The 23,545-nt window shown below is 44.4% G+C and overlaps 1 protein-coding gene across 1 annotated transcript; it reads left to right on the forward strand.

The window, feature by feature from the left end:
* Positions 1-1,374: 1,374 nt before the first annotated feature.
* Positions 1,375-23,119, forward strand: LOC308574221 (uncharacterized protein). The gene is made up of 7 exons (XM_081171852.1): positions 1,375-1,445; positions 2,286-2,343; positions 3,547-3,668; positions 16,610-16,729; positions 20,461-20,549; positions 21,799-21,933; positions 22,874-23,119. The coding sequence occupies exons 2-7, from the start codon at positions 2,311-2,313 to the stop codon at positions 23,020-23,022; spliced, it is 648 nt and encodes a 215-aa protein (XP_081027978.1). The 5' UTR covers positions 1,375-1,445; positions 2,286-2,310; the 3' UTR covers positions 23,023-23,119.
* Positions 23,120-23,545: the final 426 nt, after the last annotated feature.

The following is a 23,545-nucleotide window of genomic DNA, read 5'->3' on the forward strand; positions in this document are numbered from 1 at the left end:
GCACCCGACCATAATACGCACCTAGTTTTTGGAGGAGGAAAACAAGAAAAAAAAATATTCTGAATCCCAGAAGCCAGAACAGCAAGAAGGATTGCTGCGCAGTGATCCCTCTTGCTGTTCTGGCTTCAGTGAAAGCAATGCAAAACCTATTCAGGGCAGCGGGAGGAACGCTTCCACTGCCCTGAAGAGGTTTTGCACGGCTATCCCTGAAGCCAGAACAGCAAGAGGGATCACTGTGCAGCGATCCCTCTTGCTGTTCTGGCTTCAGCGATAGCTGCGCAGTCTGCATTTGCTCCATAAGACACACACACATTTCCCCTTACTTTTTAGGAGAGAAAAAGTGTGTCTTATAGAGCGAAAAATATGGTAGTTGTTTTCCTTTCAGATAATTTGACCTCTGTGCTGCGCACACACCATACATTTGAAGCCCATTTAAGTTGTGTTTTCCCCACCTCAAGTTTCCTGAAAACTGTACCTTTGTGAGGGGTAAACTACAGTTCCCAGGATTCTGTCCCCCCCCCCTTTTTGAAGGGGGGGCACCCTTTGAATGTACAGTGTGTACACAGCCACAGAGTCATTTTTAACAGAACTGGGAGAAAACCTTCTGGAAAATTCCGTAACCGTAGACAAGAAAAAGACCAGATTCCAAGAGCTGTTCTGACTTGGCGTCTGTTCAGCAGGGGCCCTGGTGCTTACACTGGGATAAGGAAATTCAGCCAGGCCAATTTCTAGCCAGAGGGAAGGCTACCTCACTCCCCCCCTCTTAAATACACGAGTCTTATGTTTTGGGTCTCTTCTCCCCCCACCCAACCACCTTTTGCCTCATTAGTCCTGGTCATGGGGTATGTTTTGCACATGACATAATTGCCAGATGGAGCAGACTTTTCTGCAAAAGGAAACATGGGACAGACTGGGCCTTTTCTCTCTGGCTAACCTAGAGGGTTGCATTTAAAAACAAAACTGTGTAGATATGTGGATTTGGGCACTCAGCTGCTGCTCAGAAGGGACAGTTCCTTGTTTCAACCTTTGAGGGAATATATGTCTGGTGTTTCCTTTCTTTTTCCTCCCTCCAGAAACCACATTTATGGGTTACAGACATTAAAAAAGCAAAATCTGTAGGCTGTGCATGAACCAAGTAACTTGTTTTGGGCTAAACGTGTTAAACAGTTTTAACAGGTCCAGAAACCACAGCGTGTTTTCCATTCCCACCCCCACATTGTGTCTGAAGGATGCATCCAAGATCTGCACTGGGGCACCAACTTGCCACCCACATGGAGGGGCACATCATGTGACACATCAAGTGACATGTCCCGCCCCTGCCTAGGACATCAGTTCTTACGTGCCTGGCCAGGACACACATGTGTCCCGCCACTGCAATGCTGGTGTTATGCTGGTGGGGAATGGGAAGTGCAGAGCTTGGCCTCCTTCTCTCCAAAGAGCATTGGGTAAGGAGAAGGAGGCAGAGCAGGGTCACAACCCCCCCTTGAATTTTTTTGGGGGGCTGAAGACCCCTTAGCCCCCACTGCCTGACACGCCAGGTTCTGCACATACAGAATTGGCACTTTCTTTTTATCTGGACAGTAGAAGGGGGAAAAACAGGCAGCCATGTTAGTCCATACAGGAAACCCCTTCAAAAGCTGAAGTCGGGCAACATCTTCATTAGGACAAAATGCGCACAAGCTTTAGCATCCTTCAGAACATCAGAATGCAGGTGGCAGAGGGGTAACTGGGGAAAATAGAAAAATTAGTCTGGATGTTGACATCTTGAGGTCTGGAGAGAAGTTCTGTGCCTTTAACTGGTGCGCAGAAAGTCCAAAAGTCAGCTCATGCAATTTTCCTCATCATGAAGATGAAACTTTGGGAAAAGCTGCCCCTGTTGAATTCCTGCCTCCTGTGCAGTTGGTAAGTACAGAGCCCCATGATGTGCAGACCCAGCCACCCCTTGAGAAATGCCACTGGCCCTACTGGAAGTCTTTTTGCTTTCCTTGAGGTTTCTTCCAGAGGTTTCTCCTAAGCAGACGGTGCTGGGTCGACATTCCTGTCTTTCACTGCCTGCCCACACTTCCAGCTTTTGCAGCTTCTTCTTCAGGCTTCAAAATTTGGGAGGAGGCTTTCAGTGGTTTGGGGTGGGGTTACTGAAGTTATTTCTTCTTCCCTCGGAATTCCTTAGACGTCAGTCCAGGTTAACCCCAGATCTTTCTTTTGGAAAAATTCAATGGTAGTCCTAGGTTCTCTCAGGAATATATGACACAGAACCCACTCATGTTGTTTAATACCTTCACCAGGGATAGGAAATCTGCAATCCTCCAGATGGGGCAACAGGTTTTCCACCACAGCTTTAAGGTGAGTTTTGTCTGACCTTACTAGATGGATTTGCTTCAGGTTTTCCTCCACCTGCATCCTAGCCATTGTCCCATCTATTCCATTGCTTCCTGGAAGCTTGGCAGGACCCCCCCCCCAAAAAAAAATAAGTTTGAACAAGCTTTCTCTAGAGGGAGACGGTGCTTAGGAGTGTTTGTGTCTCCAGTCTCAATCATCTCAAAAAGTGACCAGGTTGTCAGTAGGAGAAGGATTTGGCTGCACTGCATGGTAAAGGTAAAGGACCCCTGACTGTTAGGTTCAGTTGCAGATGACTCTGGGGTTGCGGCGCTCATCTCGCTTAACTGGCCGAGGGAGCCGGCGTTTGTCCACAGACAGCTATCAGGTCATGTGGCCAGCATGACTAAGCCACTTCTGGCGAACCAGAGCAGCACAAGGAAACGCCGTTTACCTTCCCGCCAAAGCAGTACCTATTTATCTACTTGCACTTTGATGTGCTTTAGAACTGCTAGGTTGGCAGGAGCAGGGACCGAGCAATGGGAGCTCACCCCATCACGGGTATTCGAACTGCCGACCATCTGATCGGCAAGCCCTAGGCTCTGTGGTTTAACCCACAGCGCCACCTGCGTCCCTGCACTGCATGGTAGACTAATGAAAATGTGATCCATTTGATGAGGATGGAATAAATGATCATGTAACTCAGAACTTGTAGGCAGAGCAGAATAAAACAGCTTCAGTCTATTTTCTTAACCGTAAAACATGGCAACACAAAGTATTTTTATGGTTTTCACTTTTAGCATAACTTTAGGAATGTTATGAATCCAAATATTAGAATACCTGATCTGGCTTTCTTTGCCTTGCTTCCAGGAGGCAGGAACTACGAGGTCAAGGAAGGGAGCAAAAACCTAGACTTTTTCAGACCCTGGCAGGTGTGCATTCCCTCGATGCCTCAATGCTAGAGGGAGCCAAAGCTTTTAACTCATAATTAGCAGGCCAAGCATAACTTTAAACAGCCGGGGCCAGGTGTGGCTAATGGCATCAGAATGTGAAACCAGGGGGGTTATCTACACTTGCACAGAACCAGTTCATGCCCCCATTGTGAATGTAATAGGTTGTTGAACTTAAGCTAATGGTGGACCCAAGAGCTTTATGGAATGATGAGTCAGGATACAGAATCAGTGATGACACAGAGAGGGATCTACAGTACATGTTGTTTTTTCCACCCAGCATGAACAAAATGCACAGGCAAGATGCACACGTAGATGTGAGAATCCTGACAGAAACAGACCTGAGAGCAGAAATTGCTGGTGTTCTCTTATTCATCCCATGTCTGCAATGGAATCAGTCCAGTGGGTACAACTGGGGTTTGCTGCAGTTGTTGTTCTCAGTCTGCAAATGATACTTATTTGATGTCTGTTCCTGCTTATGTGCTATGTTTCCTTTGTTTACCAGTGAACAGCATAAAAAGGTAAGGTAAAGGATCCCTGACAGTTAAGTCCAGTTGCAAACGACTCTGGGGTTGCGGCTCTCATCTCGCTTTACAGGCCAAGTGAGCCAGCGTTTTTCTGCAAACAGTTTTTCCAGGTCATGTGGCCAGCATGACTAAGCCACTTCTGGCGCAACGGAGCAGCAAAATCAGTGCAGCACCGGGAAACACTGTTTACCTTCCCACCAGAGCACTACCTATTTATCTACTTGCACTTTTAGCATGCTTTTGAACTGCTAGGTTGGCAGGAGCAGAGACTGAGCAATGGGAGCTCACCCTGTCGCTGGGATTTGAACCGCCGGCCTTCTGATCGGCAAGCCCAAGAGGCTCAGTGGTTTAGACCACAGTGCCACCTGCGTCCCATAAATTAACAGCATAGAATAATGCAATTAATTACATAATTTAATTATGTGAAATTCCACACACCGTGTATCCAGAAGTGCCCTATGCAGACATACTGCGAAGGGCACACAAACAGCAATTGGATGAAAAGCAGTTAGATGGATGAAGATCTTTTGACTTCTATCTCTACCTCATACAAGCATGTTTGTGTGCACACCACTTCCTTTTTCCCTGCCCTCTCCATCAGAGGAGAATCATTGCCCCTCAGTCCATCTCTCCCTCGCCATTCTACTACAATGAGCCTAGGCTCAGCCTGCTAACAGCTGGTTGGAATTGCAGCTCTGTAAAGGGAATAGAAACTACAGCTCCCAGAATTCTTTGGGGGAAACAACGTGCTTTCACATTTCTCTACATCACACCTAGTTTTGCTCTCAGGTTTTTGTTTTTTTTTAAAAAAAAAAAAAACCTCTCTGCTTTGGTTGATGGGAGTTCCTCTGGTCTGATTGCTTCTTCTCCCCTTGGGGGCTTTTGTTCCACTTTTCTATTTCTATTTTTATTTTGGCAAGGAAAATGGACACAGAAGTTGTTATGTACTGAGTTGAATAGAATCCAAATGCAGCAGTCTGATTGGTCCTAGAACAATGCAGCAGTATGTTTGGTCCGCAGGAGCCACCCAATCCAGCTCCAGGTGGAAGTGAATCCGCAACCTGATTGGCCTACAGAAGAATCCAGGAATTAGCCAATCACGTGCGGCCAATTGTGTAAATAATGTATATAAAGCAGATATTTTGGGGGAACATTCATTCCTCATGGCTATGAGCTGAATAAAGAGCATGAAATCCACACTCGACTCTGAGTATATTTCAGAAGTGTAACCTTAATGAAATCACTTGAGCAACCCACTTTTATCCCCAAAGTGAATTTAGCCCTTTGACAACAATGTTGGTCTGAGAATGAATTATACAGCTGAGGTGTGTGGTGAGGATGCAGTTATGGAAGCCTTCGAACAAACGTGAGAAAAACTGAACCCACCTCCTCGGTCTCGCTTCGCAACTTCGTTGAAGGCCTCGTCATCCCACATCTGGGCCTTGGCAAGCAGAGAACAAATGATTTAATTTTTTAAAAGGTTGTTTTAAATGAGTGTGTGAATCAATTTCCCTATTTGGGAGTCAGCTTGTATTTCCGAGAACCTATTGTGCTTCCCTTTAGAGACACAAAACGATGTTTTCCATTTACTGCTCTCAATGGTTCCTGCTATCAGTGAAAAAAAGAGAAAGAAGAAAGGCAACAACAGCCAGGTCTCAAATGCTTTCCAAATTAAATACTTTCCAAATCAATCGGAGATGAGGAATAGCCCACAACAATGAGGTTAACAGCCTATGCTTGAAATCCACCCAAATGGATACAGGCTGTGTTGTTCTTTCTCTCCTCATTGCAGGAGTCTGGAGTCTTTTCCTGGTGACATAGCATGGAATCCTCCAGTTTAACTCCTACATCCTTTGTTCGGTTGCTTTTAAGAGTGTTTGCTTCTCTCAGAGACTGTGGTGTGCTGGAGAGAGTGAGAACGCAGGGCAGAGCAGCTCCAGGACCTTTCAGAGCAGAAGCAATGACTTAATCTGCTAGAACCTCAGGGCAATTGAAAGGCCTTGTTTGCTCTGGTAATCGGGTGAGGTGAGAATGAGGCTTTCAAGTTTGTTTGCGGCAGATAAGCATACAGAAAGTCAGAGAAGGGGGAATGGAATCAAACAGAGACAGGATACTTTTTTTCATTTTCTTTGATGGCATTCCTACTTCATGCTCGCAGCTTAGATTTGTTTGCAAGATCGTTTGCATTTCCAATTTGAAGCTAAAGGTTGAATTTCAGCTGGCTGAAGGTCTTTTGTTAAACTTCAGTGTGTATTGAATCTATGCAGTCAGAATTGGATATTTGATTGATTGATATTGGAATTGATATTATAATTCGTTATTGAGACAATGATGTGTACATTGGATTATTGTTATTGAAAACAAATAAAAATATTTATATTTATATATATATATATAAGAAGCATACACCACAGGTTCAGTCACACTTTCTCCTGAGAAACTATGCATAGGATTGTCATGATGTTGATTAATGTATGTATATGTGAGTTTTGTACATGTATATGTGAGTTTTGTACAATAAACTACATTGTTTGTTTCAATTAATTTGCACAAGGGTGTATACTTTGCATGGCTATTGGGAATCCTACACTTCAAAATTTACCAGTACACCACAGCTCAGTGATCCTATTAATGTCAGGTTGCACCCCCTTTTGGGTGAAAGGGATGAACCTTTCGGATATATATATATATATATATATATATATATATATATATATATATACCGTATTTTTTGCTCTATAAGACTCACTTTTTCCCTCCTAAAAAGTAAGGGGAAATGTGTGTGCGTCTTATGGAGCGAATGCAGGCTGCGCAGCTATCCCAGAAGCCAGAACAGCAAGAGGGAATGCTGCTTTCACTGCACAGCGATCCCTCTTGCTGTTCTGGCTTCTGGGATTCAGAATATTTTTTTCCTTGTTTTCCTCCTCCAAAAACTAGGTGCGTCTTGTGGTCTGGTGCGTCTTATAGAGCGAAAAATACGGTATGTAATATCTTGGTTGGTTCCAGCCTTTCTGAAGGGGCTTTAATGGTTTGGCTACGTGAGCATTCTTTTGTACCGGTCTGTGTCTGAACTCTGATGAAATGTGGTTTTGATTCCACCCTGTTCCAATTTGGAACGAGTTATATGCAGCAATACCTAATTTTTCTCCTGTCAAACAAGTCTGTTCTCCAGGCTATGAATCATATTTTCTGGCACTGATCCCTCAAGGTTCTTTTTTCAGAATTCATCACAAAGCACTGTCCTCTCATTATAGCCCCCAATTTCCTTCCCCATGCCCCTTCTCCTATTATTCTATTAACTCCAGAAAGAATGCACGACACTCACTTTGTATAAATTTTATATGATAAAGGATCCCTTGATGCCTAAAGCCAGAACTGATCGACAACAGAAGGGAAGCATGAGCCCGTGAGTGATCCTGAGACCCTTCACTTAGATGCATAGTGTGTTGAGATCAACAAAAGGAGTAGGTCATACTGTCCAACATGCTGCAGAGGAAAATAAGGACATGCGTATTTCATGTTCGTGGTCCCGTGTTAGTCATGCAACTCGTGCAACAACAGGGCCCCCCCAAATGTGTCGCTCAAAGTGGGATGGTTGACAGGTATGGTTTGTTCTGACAAAATGAGCATAGCATTGGGGTGCTAGCCAGAGATCCAAGTCCTTTTCCATGCCCCCCAAACACACACACACACACACACACACACAGAGAGAGAGAGAGAGAGAGAGAGAGAGAGAGAGAGAGAGGTTTTCTGGATTTTGCCAGAACCGTTAAGCACTTCTTGCAAAACACCACATAACAGAGTACTGCTTAATATTTAGAACAATAAGCTCTACAACCACCCTGTACTGTAAACTGTTATTATTATCCTTGAACACAGATGGTGGTGGCTTGATGTTGAGGGTTCCTTGCTGAAGGCCATCCATTGAGCTAATGGCTTAACAGGAAATGAAGACCTCATTGCTTCCCCCCAAACTGACCTGACACCAAGCAGTACACATTAGACAATTTTAGACTCCGGACTTGATAGACTTACCAGGGAGTTGGGCTGCTTTTTAAATGGTAGTGTGTATTATTGCACTTACCTCAAAATGTGGCAAGCCAGCCCTGCTGCTGCATTTGTGGGTCTTTCTGTTCATTCTGCTGAGTGGGGTCCTGGATGTCTGCCCCAAAGTTCTGTTCTGATAGCACTGTAGGTCTTATTTCACTCCTTCCCACTGTGATATCTTAGGGTGACGTGGATCCATTTCCCCTTTACCAAGGTAGAAAGGTTCCTTGGTAACAGCATTTAACTGTAAAACCACTCTGGAAATGGTGGCTCCGTGGAGGAATAGGGGCCTCCTAACAACTCCCGGAGGGACGCGGGTGGCGCTGTGGGTTAAACCACAGAGCCTAGGACTTGCCAATCAGAAGGTTGGCGGTTCGAATCCCTGCGGCGAGGTGAGCTCCTGTTGCTCGGTCCCTGCTCCTGCCAACCTAGCAGTTCGAAAGCATGTCAAAGTGCCAGTAGATAAATAGGTACCGCTCCAGTGGGAAGGTAAACAGTGTTTCCGTGTGCTGCTCTGGTTCGCCAGAGGCGGCTTAGTCATGCTGGCCACATGACACGGAAGCTGTATGCCGGCTCCCTCGGCCAATAAAGCGAGATGGGCGCTGCAACCCCAGAGTCGGTCACGACTGGACCTAATGGTCAGGGGTCCCTTTACCTTTTTTAACAACTCCCGGTACATTTAAAAACAGTTCTCAGGATTCATTGGAGGAAACCATGAATGTTTAAAATGGTATGACACCACTTGAAATGTATAGCACAATTGGGGCCCTAGTGGGATCATGGTTTTGTTTAACCCCCTTGGGCCACAGCAAAAGCTGACAGAACCATAGCTGTCAACTTTTCCCTTTTCTTGCGGGGAATCCTATTTGGAATAAGGGAATTTCCCTTAAAAAAAGGAAAACGTTGACAGCTATGTATAGAACAGACCCTCCAAGTGCTCCTATTTTCCACGGACACTCCTGGATTTACAGAAGCTGTCCTGGTTTCTCATTTGATCCCAGAATGTCCTGCTTTTTCTTAGGATGCCCCTATTTTCACTGGAGAAATGCTGGAGGGCATGGAGTTATGCCAGCCCTGAGCCAAGGAGATAAGTAACTATCGAACCTTGAGAAGACCTCTGAAGGCAGCCCTGTATAGGGATTTTAAAAAATGTTTCATGGGTGGATGTGAGGGATCGTGCTGAGGAGGGCTGCACTGAGGAAGAACAGTGGGAGCCACCCCCTCCTCCTGATCTTGATCCTGAATCTTCCCAGGAGCAGGAGGACAGTATAGATTTGCACAGCGGTTTACAGAGGGGCCTAGAAGGCAGAAGCTGGGAAATACTGGATGGGGAACAGCTAGCAGAAGAAACACCGGAAGAGAGAGAGTTAACAGATTCACAGTCTCTGGATAGTATCCACCCCCCTTTCCCCAAAGTCACGGAGAATTCAGAAAGTGTAGGAACAGGAAGCACAGAGGGTACAAGCTCAGATTACAAGACGTAGAAGTGACGTAGACTAATAGGGACGGAGGGGGGAGTGACCTTAATTAGGAGCACCGCCATTCTGGTTAGATGCTTTCTTTTGTCCTTCGCTGTGTTTATCAAGGAAATAAACTGGTAAGAATTCCCTTTCATTTGATCTACTCATTTATGGTCATGGGGGAGGAAGCCAATTCCCCAGAGCCTTACAGTGGTGTATAAATAATAAAGTTGTTGTTGTTGTTAAATAGGACATCCCTATTTTCATCAAATAAATGTTGGAGGGTATGATAGAACCGAGATGAGGAACCTAAGGCCCTCCTGATATAGTTGTACCACAACTTCCATCAGCACTGACCAAGAGCTATGGTGGCTGGGGCTGATGGGAGATGGAGTCCACCAACATCTAAAGCGCCAAAGGTTCCCCATCCCAGTCCTAGAAGAAAGGCCTGCTTTGCTTGAAACAAGAGGGGAAAGAAGAAAAGATAATTATGTCAGAGAACACACACACTCTCTCTCTTTGGTTTCAAAGAGACAGAACTAAGGCTGCTTGACATTCTGATTATCCTCCAGCTCCCCTCACCCTCAGTTACTCTCCTGACCTCTGTAATTTAGATCAAAGTGATTTAGATCCAAGCCATCTTTGGGACAGTCACTCAGGGCTCTCAGGGGCCTTGTTGATGGATAAATGAAACTAAATAAAGGTAAATAGCCCCAAACCGATGAGACATGGCACAGGCATTGGGTCTGGAGAAGGAATTTCCCCTGAAGTCCAGGGAGAGGCTGAGATGAAATAACAGAGGGCCTGAATTTGCTTTCTCCTTTCCCTAGATGCTCAAAAGGAAAGAGTCTCGCTGTTGACTAAGGACCGCTGAAGTTGGCGGAGCCTTTCCTCATGGGCTTGCCTGCCATAGGAGAGCCATCTCATTGCAGATGGCTCTGGGGGTGGTTGTAAACTCACTTCCAGGAACTGGCTAGGCCCCACCTTTGTCTCAGGAGAACAATCTATGGAGACCAGAACTCACTGAGCACTCCCGCTCGAATCTCTGCCATGCATGGGAAGATCCATCAGAATCTAGAGGGGGAAATCTGACACCCAGGGATCTGGAGGATTCCTGTTCCCCCACTATCCCATGACAATATGTATTTGTATGCATGCTGTAACCCTTGTATGTGCATTTTTCTTACACATTATTTAACTGGAGAATTGCATTGCAAAATTCAGAGAAGTGCAGTGTAGCGTTTGCCTCCTAGGTGGGGCATAAGGAAAGGGTTAAAATGAGTGTGATGTGATTGGCCAATGGAAACTGATAGGATGAGTTAGAGTGAGAGTGGGTGTTGTGTGGAAGTCAGTTGAGAGTTGGGAGTTGGAGAAGGAAGAGCGAGGAATAGTCTGTGGGTTGGTCGAGTTATGAGAGAGTGAGAGGAATTGTTAGGTGGAGTCAGATAGTTAGTTGGGATAATCAGTTTGAAGTTGTTAGGAACGAATAGTTCAGTAAAGTATCTAAGATTAAGAAACTGCCAAGAATAATTAACTGAAACCATAAGCTTGTTCATGCCTATAAAATAAACTTGATTATTTGTTAATGTTAACAACTGACTGGACTCCATGTGTACCCATGAGAAATGGGTAGGTGGCAGCGAAGAAAGCAATCACAGTGGTGGCACAGGGTCAATAGACCCTCAAACGTCCGGGGGCCCTGTGTGATCGCCACATGCAGATATTATAGAATTGTAGAGTTGAAATGGGCCACAAGGACCACCTACTTCAACCCCCTGCAAGGCAGGAATCTTTTGCTCAATGTCGGGCTCAAACGCATGACCCTGACATTAAGAGTCTCATGTTCTGCCACCTGAGCATACCTAAGGTGGGATGGCTGTAATTTGGTTCGCACATTGTTCCAGAAACTGCTATTAGATAAGTTTGCCTTTAAATGTGAACTGCACCTGATTTCTCCCCAAGCCCTAGCAGCCACAACGACTAAATTCACACTACATTTTGTTCACTACAGAGGAGTTAACAAGAAAGGGCTGGAGCCTTCAGCTTTTCAGTACCCAAGTCAATCTTTTACTCCTGAGCTGAATGTTTCTTTGACAAGAAACAAGCTTACAAATTTGGTTGCTATGGGAGCAGAGGGCTGCCAGGTGCGCTTTCTCTCTGTCAAGAAGCTGGGCTCCGTGCTTGCCCTCCAAAAGTGGACAGGGTCTCCCAGTACGTACATACACACACACACACACACACACACACACACACACACACTTCAAAATTCTCTTTCCAGTTCCTCCTTGCAATGGGCTCCATTGTGGGCGTGGCATTTTGGAAGGGCATGTAACAGGCCTCCGTGGGGAAAAACAGAGAAAGAGGGAGGTGTTGAGAATGTTCCCCCTTTCCCCCAAACAACCTCAGATTTTGCCAAATTCATCCATTGCAAAAGAAACATCTCAAGTCCTGTTTGGGAGTTACTGCAGACTGGAAGTTCTGAGTGTGAGGAGCGGCATGGTATGAGGGTTGTGGGCTTGTTTGTTTTTAAGCTATGCCTCCATTGCTAGTGCAATCCATGAATTCAGTAGTGACTGTTTGCAGCACAGAACCCTCCTGTAGCTGTGGATGCTTTTGATGTAGAACCTTGAAAAATCAGGGTTCTCCATCCTGCCAAGGAGCCTACAAAGATAGATGCAGGCTCCCCACTGGAGACACTCACCCTTGAACTTGCAGAGGGTGGAAGGAATGTTCCTGCCCTCTCCTTGACACACGCATGTGAATTTTTCCAGTTTGCAGTAATGGCTGAATAAGACTTCATTTGAAGACAAAAAGCAGATTATAAATGAGCCAACCAAGATAAGAAGGAGCAAGGAGCACACACCTGCATATCATTTATCACAATAAATGCCACAAACCAAGCTTTGAGTTACCTACTTGCTAGCTTGCCCCCTCCTTCATTAAGGGATCTCCTCTTCCTGCTACATTTCTCTGTTATTGAAATAGAGATACCTCCACGCAGAAAGGGATATTGCTGGCCAGTGGAGAAACACAGAGTTGTATCCAACTAACTTGTACACAAATGAGACCCATTGGAATTAGTGGATCTAAGTTGGCCATGCCTATTAATTTCTGTTTCTGTTTGCTAAACTATTTTGAGGATGGGAATCTAAGATTTTAGGATTGCTTGTAAGTATCTCAAAAATCCAGCTGTCTTCTCCTCTGAATATTTTAATTTTGCACTGCTAATCTGTGAGACAGCTTTCGTCTGAGAAGAGACTCAAAACTGTTATGTTTTGCTTTTCTTCAGTTTATAAATGGGTGTGTGTGAAGGGGAGTATGATCTAAGCACATAAAATTGTGACTGATTTGGGAAAGAGGATGTGGAAATTATTGATGCACATAGTAAAATAATACGAAGACAACTCCTGATGATATTAACACAGGGGTAGCCAAAGATGTTGCCTCCAGATTTTGCTGAACAACAACTCCCATCTTTCTTCGCTGTTGCCTGTATTGACGTGAGGCCAATGAGCATTGTAACCAGTGGCGTAGCGTGGGGGGTGCAGGGGGGGCCGGCCGCACCGGGCGCAACATCTGGGGGTTAGGGTTAGGGGGCGCAAATCCACGGGTTAGGGGGCGCAAATTACTTGCCTTGCCCCGGGTGCTGACAACCCATGCTATGCCACTAATTGTAACCCACAACATCTGGATGGTACCACAACGGCTCGCCCTGCCTTAAAATAGGCCAAGTTCAAAAATGATCGAAAGGATATTTTCCCCAGGTTAAACTCTCATTCAAGTTATTAATGTTGGAGAGGATGTCGAGAGCTAAGTTCATATTTCCATATGTGGCGGGCATGCAAATCAGTACTATCCTTTTGGAAAATGGTAGTCACAAAAGGTTTTTCGATGATGGGACAGGTGATACAACCTGATCCAATGGCTACATGAATTTACTGTGTAAGGACCTGCTAATCTTTTTCATGTTTGCAGCTAGAAATATTGGAATATTGGAACGCAGCTACAAACTTAACTCTAGGCGTATGGTGGGAGGGGCTGTGGTACACAGCATCTTAGAGTACGAAGGAACACAAAAATCAAAGATAATTTTGAAACTGTTCGGTACATGTTTATCCTTGGCAGATGTCGATAAGTGGATCAGCTATAGGGTGGCACTATTTGCACTATTGGCAATAAAGATAAGGGCAACATTTCTTAACAGTGCAAGTGCCAAACTGTAGGGATGCTGACTATAAGGAACGTTCCTAAATTTTGGACATTGTAGATTAGTCTTGGTCCGCTGCAATGGCTTTGGTTTTGTAGCTGTGTGATTTGTGCTCATACTGTACTGTGATGGCCATTGGCTATAAACAATAAAAATTATGGAAGATACATGTTTATTCATTACACTGGAAAGGACACTGTTGTCTCCTCACCATCCAGCTACCCACGGCTCACTCTGGGTTATCATCAGAAGTATTTTCAGAAACTTCCAAAGTTGCCCAGGGAGTCACCATAATCCCCAGCAACCCTTAACAAGCTACAGTGCCAAGAATTCTTTGAGGGACAGAAAATGCTTTGAATGTGCTTTAAAAGGATAGTGATCATGCAGCCTAAGTTTCTGAATTCTGTCTTTCAGGATTATGCAAGTTGCAGTAAGAAATTTAAAAAAGCAGAGGCTCTAACTAATGATCTTCTCCCCCCCCCCACAAAAAAAAATTAACTTCAATGTCACAATTACATGAGATGAGAAAGCAATAACAAAGCATCATTTCGAAACTCCCTAGCAGTTTAGATATGGGAACATGCTACAAGGCACATCCTTTCCCTGGGTAGGGAGGGCAGATAGCCTTTCTGGTATCAGAGTTGACTCACCAGCAATCACATTCTTTTTTAAAAAGATCTCCCATCTATCCTGGGTGGGCCACAGAAACCCAAGGCATTTGTCTTTGTGGTTTCACAACATCCTGAGCTGCCAAAAAGCTGTCCTTGAATTCGACTGCTCAGAGGTCAGAATGCCCCATTCCACCTGTAGAGAATGGTATGCTCTGTTTGAAGAACTTGAGATCTTTTAAGCAAAATGTTTTGGTTTAGGCAGCGTTAGAATCTCACCAATTTTTCATGGCCCCACCTATAGTTTTATGAGCTGGCAATTCAAAGTGACCAAAAGACCTGCTTTTCAGGCTATGGCTCTTATTGCATACGATTCCTTTGCATATGCAACTGTACACATAATGAGGTACAACACTCATCTTGAAACTGTATGGGCTCTTGTGTGCTTATTATAGTGGGAGTGAATCCACAAGAACGCTGCTTGCAGGATTTATTTTTGAACCAGAGTTACATACTCCAAAGCCAAAGTCTGCCACCTGCTGACCAGCAAGCCGAGTGTCAAACTGTTTTGATTCCCTATATACAGTATGCAGACTCCTCCATCTTTCCTCTAGTCAAGTCTGAAGTTGGATAATGACTAGAAAACCACACGAAAGCGATACAAATAATATTTACCGTTCTGGTCTGATGCCATAAATGTTGAGTTTTTACAAGCTTCTCCTTTTGCACAGGAGGTCATAAAAATCGCATGGGTTTTAAGTCAGAAAAACACGTGATAGGAATTTTGAGCACTATATAATGTTCATGTTCAAAGCTGCAGAGAGGAGATACTCAGTTTATTGCAAACAATAAAGGGGTGGTAAGATTCTGGGCAGGGTAAAGATGCTGCACTCCATCACTGTTTTGCCCCTAGAAGTTAGTAATCACACCCTAGAAGTTAATTGGGTGCCATCCCACCACTGATCAAAAACATACATGCAGTTTTTCAAAATGTTGCTGTGGTTTGTTAAATTGTTATGTGTTAGTTGTGTGCGGTATGAATCCGGTTCATCCACAAGATCACACTCAAGAGGCTTCTCAAATCCAGATGGCATTGGAAGATACTGAGCATATGGAACAAGCTTCAGGCCTAGGTTTGAGGTAGAAATATCCTTGGTCACCTGAGTGGATGATTTGTGAAAGCGAATAAATGACACAGCATAACTCCATTAGTTCCACTAGACCTGGCGGCTTTCAGTACCATTGACCACAGTGTCCTTCTGGGGCATCCGTCTGGGTTAGGTTTAAGGGGTAGGATAGTGTGATGTGCCCCCTTATTCCTGGAGGAATGATCCCAGAAAGTGTTGCAATTATTCATTTATTTGTGTTATTAAAAAGTTATTAGCCAGCTAGAAAGCTAGCTAGGTTTGAAGTGATTTTCATAAGCACTGTTTCATTTGTTATAGGAATTCAGAGGTCTCAAATATAGAATTAATGTTGATAATTGCACAGGGTAAACACACATACTTAAGTATATACAGTGGTGCCCTGCAAGACGAATGCCTCGCAAGACGAAAAACTCGCTAGACGAAAGGGTTTTTCGGTTTTGCGTTGCTTCGCTAGACGAATTTCCCTATGGGCTTGCTTCGCAAGACAAAAACGTCTTGCGTTTTTTTCTTAAAGCCGCTTGAAGAGGCGCAGTTGCGACGGACCGTGCTTCGCAAGACGAAAAACATCGCAAGACGAAAAGACTCACGGAATGAATTATTTTCATCTTGCGAGGCACCACTGTAAACCAGATGTTTAAAATAGTACAGGAGAGCAATCCAAAAGTCATATTGGCTCTCCTAAAGACTCTAAATATTTCCTCTGCCTCCTTAATCCCCCTTTGCCTTAGAACAAGTAGGCAGATAGCAATCAGGGGGAGTTTCTGAAGGGATTCCTTCCCTATATCTATGAACCTCCTTTGTATTAATTGTCATTGTTTTCCCAGATGCTCTGCGTTGACGGATGTCCGATGAGCATCCTGGTTGTCTTATCAAATGCTAATGTTGTGTGTAAACTGTGTCTGGAACAATGTAAAACTTGCTAAATCCTGAGGAATATCACACCTTGGCCTTCCTGAGCCACAGTAACCCCACCTTATGTGTGATATAATTTCTGACTGTTTGTAGAGGGGGTGCCCTCCTTCCCCACGCTGAAATGCAAACCCTTCAAAGAGATCTTTCTTCTTGGTTCTGGGTCTCTCCTGCCTCCTTGCTAGGAGAAAGGGAACTCTGTTGCTTTCATGGCATCCTGCCTCCATCCAATCATCTTTGACTGATCATGGACTTAGGGGACTCAGTCCCTTGGGGAGTTGGGAGCAAAAGCCAACCACCCCTATTTTTCTATATCACATTGAAGTTGTAATGATTTTTAGAACCATTGAGAGGACATTAGAAAAAAAAAATCTCTCTCCTTCCACTTCCCCATCTTCACATCTCATCCCTTTTTGCTCCTCTCACTGACTCTCTAGCTGGGTACCCAAAGCTTCAAGTTCCATCCTCCCCAACATTCCAGTCTCCTTAGTAACACTTTGCTCTACACACTGTCTTGACCTCGCCCTTCCTTCACTCCATCCGGATGCATCTTCCAGGTAGGCACAGCATTATTTTGTTTGGTTGTTAAAGCACTGAAAACATTGAAATGCTATTAATGGATTTTAACCTCCAGCTAGCGAGGCTATCACTTGGCTTTAATGGGTTAAAAGGGAATTCTGGTGAGTATCCTACACTGGGGGATAAGTGGTATCTAAATTTTGATAGATGAAATAACTAAGAAGCTTGCATTGGCTGCCCATATATTACCAGGCCAGGTTTAAAGTTCTTATATTAATTTACAAGGCCTCTTTCTCCTCTGTAGCTTCATAGCTCATCTCTTCTGCAGCCACCAACACACCAACAAACTCTCCCAAATCTTCTCATCTCCACTGTAACAACTGTCTCAAACTCTGCACACTCACTCCCTCGAACCCCTTCCTAAAACATGGAGAGGCACGTTTTAAAGCATCACAATACCTTGCATGGATTTTAACTTCCAGCTGGTGGAGCTATTGCTTTACTTAACTCTGCCATAAGAAGAAGAAGAAGAAGAGCGAAACTTCTGGAGCGAGTATCCGGCAACAATACAGTGGTACCTCCGGTTGTGGATGGGATCCGTTCTGGAGGACTGAATGGATCCTGCAACCTGAGGACTGCTTCTACACATGTGAGCATGGCGAAACCCGGTCCTATACCTCTGGGTTTGCCGCTTTCGTAATGTGAAGTTTATGTAACCAGAGGCCAGCGTGGTGTAGTGGTTAAGAGCGGTAGACTCGTAATCTGGGGAACCGGGTTCGCGTCTCCGCTCCTCCACATGCAGCTGCTGGGTGACCTTGGGCCAGTCATACTTCTATGAAGTCTCTCAGCCCCACTCACCTCACAGAGTGTTTGTTGTGGGGGAGGAAGGGAAAGGAGAATGTTAGCCGCTTTGAGACTCCTTAAAGGGAGTGAAAGGTGGGATATCAAATCCAAACTCTTCTTCTTCTTCTTCTACTTCTACTACTACTGTAGTTGAGAAACAGAAGGGGGAATATACAGGTAGGTAGCCTCAAGCTCCTTAGAGGAAGCAGGGAATGCAAATGGGGAGGTTATTGGAGCCCTGTGAGGGCAGTCATATCCTCACATTTTGGCACCTGAGGCGGATCAGAAATTAGGGCTGGATCTAGACACGCCAAAAAAGTGTTTCAGTTAAACGCACTGTAAACTTTGTATGAGAAACCGAGGTTGGCAAAAACGGGACACCACAGCGCCATCTGGTATCACCGTGGTAGAATACATAAACAATGCATATAAAGTGCTTTTTCTTTGCCAGTGTAGCTGAGTCCTAGGACCTCTCTGAGAATTGCAATTTGTTAAGGGGGCTTAAGAGAACAATCAGTCACCCTGCTACCCCATTTCATTTAGCAAACCTCAAAAGAAGTGCTATTGGGATAAAAGTGTTGGAGATAACACCCCCCCTCTACAACCTATTTTCAACCATCTAATTCAGAATACTTCTGCACTATACTGTTATAGGAATTCTAAGGTCATTATATATATAGTGGTACCTCGGGTTAAGAACTTAATTCGTTCCGGAGATCTGTTCTTAACCTGAAACCGTTTTTAACTTGAAGCACTACTTTAGCTAATGGGGCCTTCTGCTGCTGCCACGCCGCTGCTGCTTGATTTCTGTTCTCATCCTGAAGCAAAGTTCTTAACCCGAGGTACTATTTCTGGGTTAGTGGAGTCTGAAACCTGAAGCGTCTGTAACCTGAAGCATATGTAACCCGAGGTACAACTGTATTCATAAATGTACAAGGCAAACCCATACATAAGTATATAAACCATGTGTCTGAAATAGTACAGGAGAACAATCCTGAAACTGTTTTGACTCTCCCAAATGGACCTCAAATATTTCTCTGCAAGGAGGAAGGAAATAGGAAAAGCTTTCCAATCGTCTTTGGACTGTAGGGGCTTACACCTCCCTGTAAATACAGTCTGGCAAGTATCTGTTAAGCTGAGCATGCGTAAGAGATTCAGGAACTAAGTATTTACCATCTCAAAGGAATGGCCAGGCCACCGAGAAAAAGCAATCAGATAAGGCATTATCAGGTATCCTGGCAGACAGAAGAGAAGCAACATACTCAAATTTCTGCTGGGGACCACCTCTTTCTGTGATGCATGTATGGTGTGGTTTTTTTTGGGGGGGGGTCTTGTGCTACAGGGGAGGCAATTCCAAAAGTCTATATAAGAGCTTGCACACCAAAGTTCTGGGTTTCTCTCCTCCCTGCCTGCCTGGGGCGAGTGGTGGACCCTGTTGCAACAGGCTTACTAGCTGCTTTGCTTCTCAATATTCTCTAGTTGGCCTCTGTTATCTTCCCCTACCGATAGAGAACCTACATAAGGACTCTGTATAGAGGCTGTATAGAGGCTCTTGGATACACCATAAGGGAAAAAGGAGCAGGTTTTTCTTATAACAAATCATATATGCATATATACACATACGTTTCCCCATTTGTCTTTCCTTTGCATATTCCTCCCTCTGCATTCTCCCCTCTCCCCCCCCTTTTTTTCTTTCTGTGGGGTCCTCTATCTTGGCTATTTTATTATTATCAGTTTCGTTTCATTGCACCTTTTCTATTGGTTTCCTCTCTCTCTCTCTCTCTCTCTCTCTCTCTCTCTCTCTCTCTCTCTGTGTGTGTGTGTGTGTGTGTGTGTGTTGGATTGAATTATGCTAGTGTCATTTCTAATGGATGGGGGTTAGGGTGGTTGAGTATGTGGTCACAGCTGAGGAAATGTGTCATTCTTCTTCTCGTTTGCTTTCAGCCTTTCATTGTTTGGGCAGGCACCCCCCTCTTGAAAAAGAGCAACGACGAGACGGCCCTAAAATATCTGAAATAGATGACAATACAAAGGGTTTATTTTATGCTTTAAAATAAATTTGGGGCAGTAGAAGAGCGAGAAACAAACAAATGCCCCACTTCATAAAAAGACCCAACTCCACTCCAGGAGGAGAAAAGGACGGCGGGTTGAAAGGAGAGAGGAAGGGTTGCAAGATTTGGGTCTTTTTAGTTTGGGGGGGGGGATGTGAGCAAGGGGGCACATGATAATGATGTATGCAAGTGAGGAAAGTGATCAGGGAGAAGTTTGCATCCCTCTCTCATAATACAGTGGTACCTGGGGTTACATACACTTCAGATTACAGACTCCACTAACCCAGAAATAGTACCTCGGGTTAAGAACTTTGCTTCAGGATGAGAACAGAAATCGCGCAGCAGGGGCCCAGCGGCAGTGGGAGGCCCCATTAGCTAAAGTGGTGCTTCAGGTTAAGAACAGTTTCAGGTTAAGAACGGACCTGTGGAACGAATTAAGTCCTTAACCCGAGGTACCACTGTACTCAAACTTGGGGCCACCCAATGAAGTCAAATATTGGAAGTTCCAAGAGAGACCCCCAAAATAAAATAAAAAATCATCTGCACACAACACTTATGGAATCCACTCCCACAAGTTGTATTGATGGGCACCAACCTGGATGACTTTCAGCTTCGGGTTTTACACATTTATAGAGGGTGGCAACGAGCTATGATGGCTGTGTTCCATTTCTACTACCAGAGGCAGCAGGAGAGAGCTTTTACGTTCAGCTCCTCCTTTGGGGCTTCCCATAGGCATCTCTGGTCAGTCACTGTAAGAACAAGACGCTGGACTATCATGGTTTTTTTGGCTCAGCCAGCAGGGCTCATCTAGTTTACATTTCCCCCTCTCTGGCTGGCTTTGGGTTTCTCTGTTCCTCTGATATTTGTCTCTGCAGCTTCCTCGTGTGCCCTGAAGGAAAGGGAAAGAAGATGTACAAAACTCTGGCACTGAGCTACGTAGTCGCAGTCTACCTAGCAAGCAGTCGTAAGTTATTATTATTACCATACTTTTCTGTGTATAACATGCCCCTGTGTATAAGGTGCCTTCTATTTTGGGAGACTCCAATTTAAGAAAATGACCCAGAGTTGTGGAGCTTTGGGGGGGGGGGGGGTTGGCCCAGAGAGAGTTGTTGAGCTTTTTTTTGGGGGGGGTGCAGTAAACCACTAACCCAATACAGTGGTAAGTACTTAATTCATTCCAGAGGTCTGTTCTTAACCCGAAGCTGTTCTTAACCTGAAGCACCACTTTAGCTAATGGGTCCTCCTGCTGCAGTGTAGAAAAATACCTGTCTCTAATGATGTACAGCGGTACCTTGGGTTAAGAACTTAATTCGTTCCGGAGGTCTGTTCTTAACCTGAAACTGTTCTTAACCTGAAGCACCACTTTAGCTAATGGAGCCTCCCGCTACCGCCGGAGCACAATTTCTGTTCTCATCCTGAAGCAAAGTTCTTAACCCAAGGCACTATTTCTGGGTTAGTGGAGTCTGTAGACTGAAGCATATGTAACCTGAAGCGTATGTAACCCAAGGTACCACTGTAGTTTAAATCGCTGACAATCGCTCACGTCTGCAACAAGCGCAAACAGCAGCAGGAAATAGCAAGCACAATTGCCACAGCTGCAGCCAATCCACAGCAGCCCTTTGAAGAAGCAACCATTCACACACACACTTAACGCACCATCAGCCAATACAAAGCAAGCCTTGCCACAGCCACCAATCACACACAAAATCGCCAATGACAACCTGCAGCTCACAGTAGCAACCAATCACCCGTCACCCCTACCCACTACCCATGTATAAGACATTCCCAGTTTTTAAACATTATTTTACAGTATAAAACCCTCGTCTTATACACTGAAAAATACAGTAGTCCAAATGAGGCATAGTTGCAACAAGGGCTGCAATCCCATGTGGACTTATTTCAGAGTGAATCCCAAAGAGTTCAGGGAGACTTTGTAAACACCCAGGCGACAGAGCTGGGATTGTTTCTTGAATATCATCACGTTACGGTTACCATATGTCCTCCTTTCCCAGACACGTCCTCTTTTTCAGGATTAACATTTCCGTCTGGGTGGATTTTTAAAATTTGGCAAAATGTCCCAGGGTTTTTGGTTGGGTTGTTTTGTTTTGTTTTGTTTACAGTAACCCAAGAATTTTTTTCTAGTGCATTAGACCAAGTTTATCCAACTCAATAGATTGCAGCCATTCAACAAATGATTTCCCCCCCCTCCACAGAAGTACCTCGTGGTTATACGCCTCTCATATGTCTTACCTGTGCCGACGTACAGCCAGATGGTAAATGTGCAAATAAATCAGGCAGTTGTATCACCAAAAAGAACGAGCTCTGCTACAACCGGATGGTCAGCCGGAGTGAGTAATAAAGGGAAGGGATGGTGGGAAACTATGTATTTTCTTGGGAGAAAGGGGTAACCCAAGGGGCAGTGTTTGGGGTTGCTCTGAGGTTTTTGTGGGCACCAGAGGGCCAGCTCAGGGGTGCCCTTGAGCCTACAGGCACTACACGGGTGACCTCTGATCTAAATCCGACATCATTCATACTTGGGATACTTAGGGCTATAGCCAACTAACTTCTACTCAAGAATAAACTCACTGAAATTTAAAAGCCCCTTCCTTTCAATAGATTTACTCTGAGTATGGCTAGCATTGATGCAATCCTATGGCTGCAATCCTAAGACTGGCAGGTGGACAGATGGACTGGATGTGGTTGAACTGCCAGTCCAATGTCCTGGAGGGCTTTAGCCCAGAGGAATGGTTTGGTTTTTTTAAAAAAGGTCACAAGCACATGTAGGTTTCTTTTTAGAAAAAAATAAAAATTACATTGCGTTTGTTATTTCCTTTGATGTTCACAGACCCTCCAAGTGTCCCTATTTTCCAGGGATAGTCCCGGATTTACAAAAACCATCCCTGTTTCTGATTTGATCCCGGAATGTCCCACTTTTCCTTAGGACATCCCTATTTTCATGGGCGAAATCTTGGAGGGTGTGGAGTTATGCGATCCCTGAATCAAGGAGATAAGTAACTATACAACCTTTAGAAGACATCTGCAGGCAGCCCTGAATAGCTTTATTATGCTATTGGAAGCCACCCAGAATGGCTCTGGCAAGCTAGTCAGATGTGCAGGGTATAAATTAAAAAAGTTGTTGTTGTTGTTGAACAGGGCATCCCTATTTTTATCAGAGAAATCTTGGAGGGTGTGTGTTCAGGTCAGGGAGTATTTGAGATATTTCCTGCAGAACGTTACTGGCCCTTGAAGCTCGTTCTTTGCTCATTCTTTCTCAACTCATCATCACAGATTATGAAATTCTGTTCGTGGACAGGGGCTGCACTTCCAAATGTAGACGACTACAAGAAAACTCAAACTATAGGAACTTTACCTTCTGCTGTGGCAGCACCCCTAAGTGCAACAATGTGAACATCTGGGATGATTCCAAGTACAGCTAATAGAAGCTGGAGCGGTAACCTTCCCATCCCTAATTCAGCACTTCTGTATATATGGAGAACGTGAACTCTTTGTCCAATAAACTCATCTTTGAGCAGACTCAGGAGTGTTTGATCTCCCTAAACATGTTTATTTGCAAATAGTGCTGTGAGAGTCTGGCAATTTTGGTCCCTCCTCATTTCCCAGCTGTGACTGTATTTCCAAATCTTGACCATATTTCAGTACAACTTTATGGTTTTCTTTAAAAGTCCTCGCAAAAAGAAGTTATAGCATTTCTCCTAATATTTGCCACCTTTTAATATAATTTTGCATAATACACTCATCAAGGACTTTCCCCTTATACAGTGTATTTTCACTTATGTTTGTCCTTCTGTGCACATTTTCCTTTAATATACAATTTTTTATATGCATTCTTAATTCGGTAACTGTATTACAAAATCCTGAGAAGCATGGATTCTGAACGATAGTTTCCTTTTGATTCATGCATTGTTTTCAGGACATGTGAATTAGATGGGTTCCTATGAA

This window comes from Podarcis bocagei, assembly GCF_964188305.1.
Source record: "Podarcis bocagei genome assembly, chromosome: 15".
NCBI lineage: Eukaryota > Metazoa > Chordata > Lepidosauria > Squamata > Lacertidae > Podarcis > Podarcis bocagei.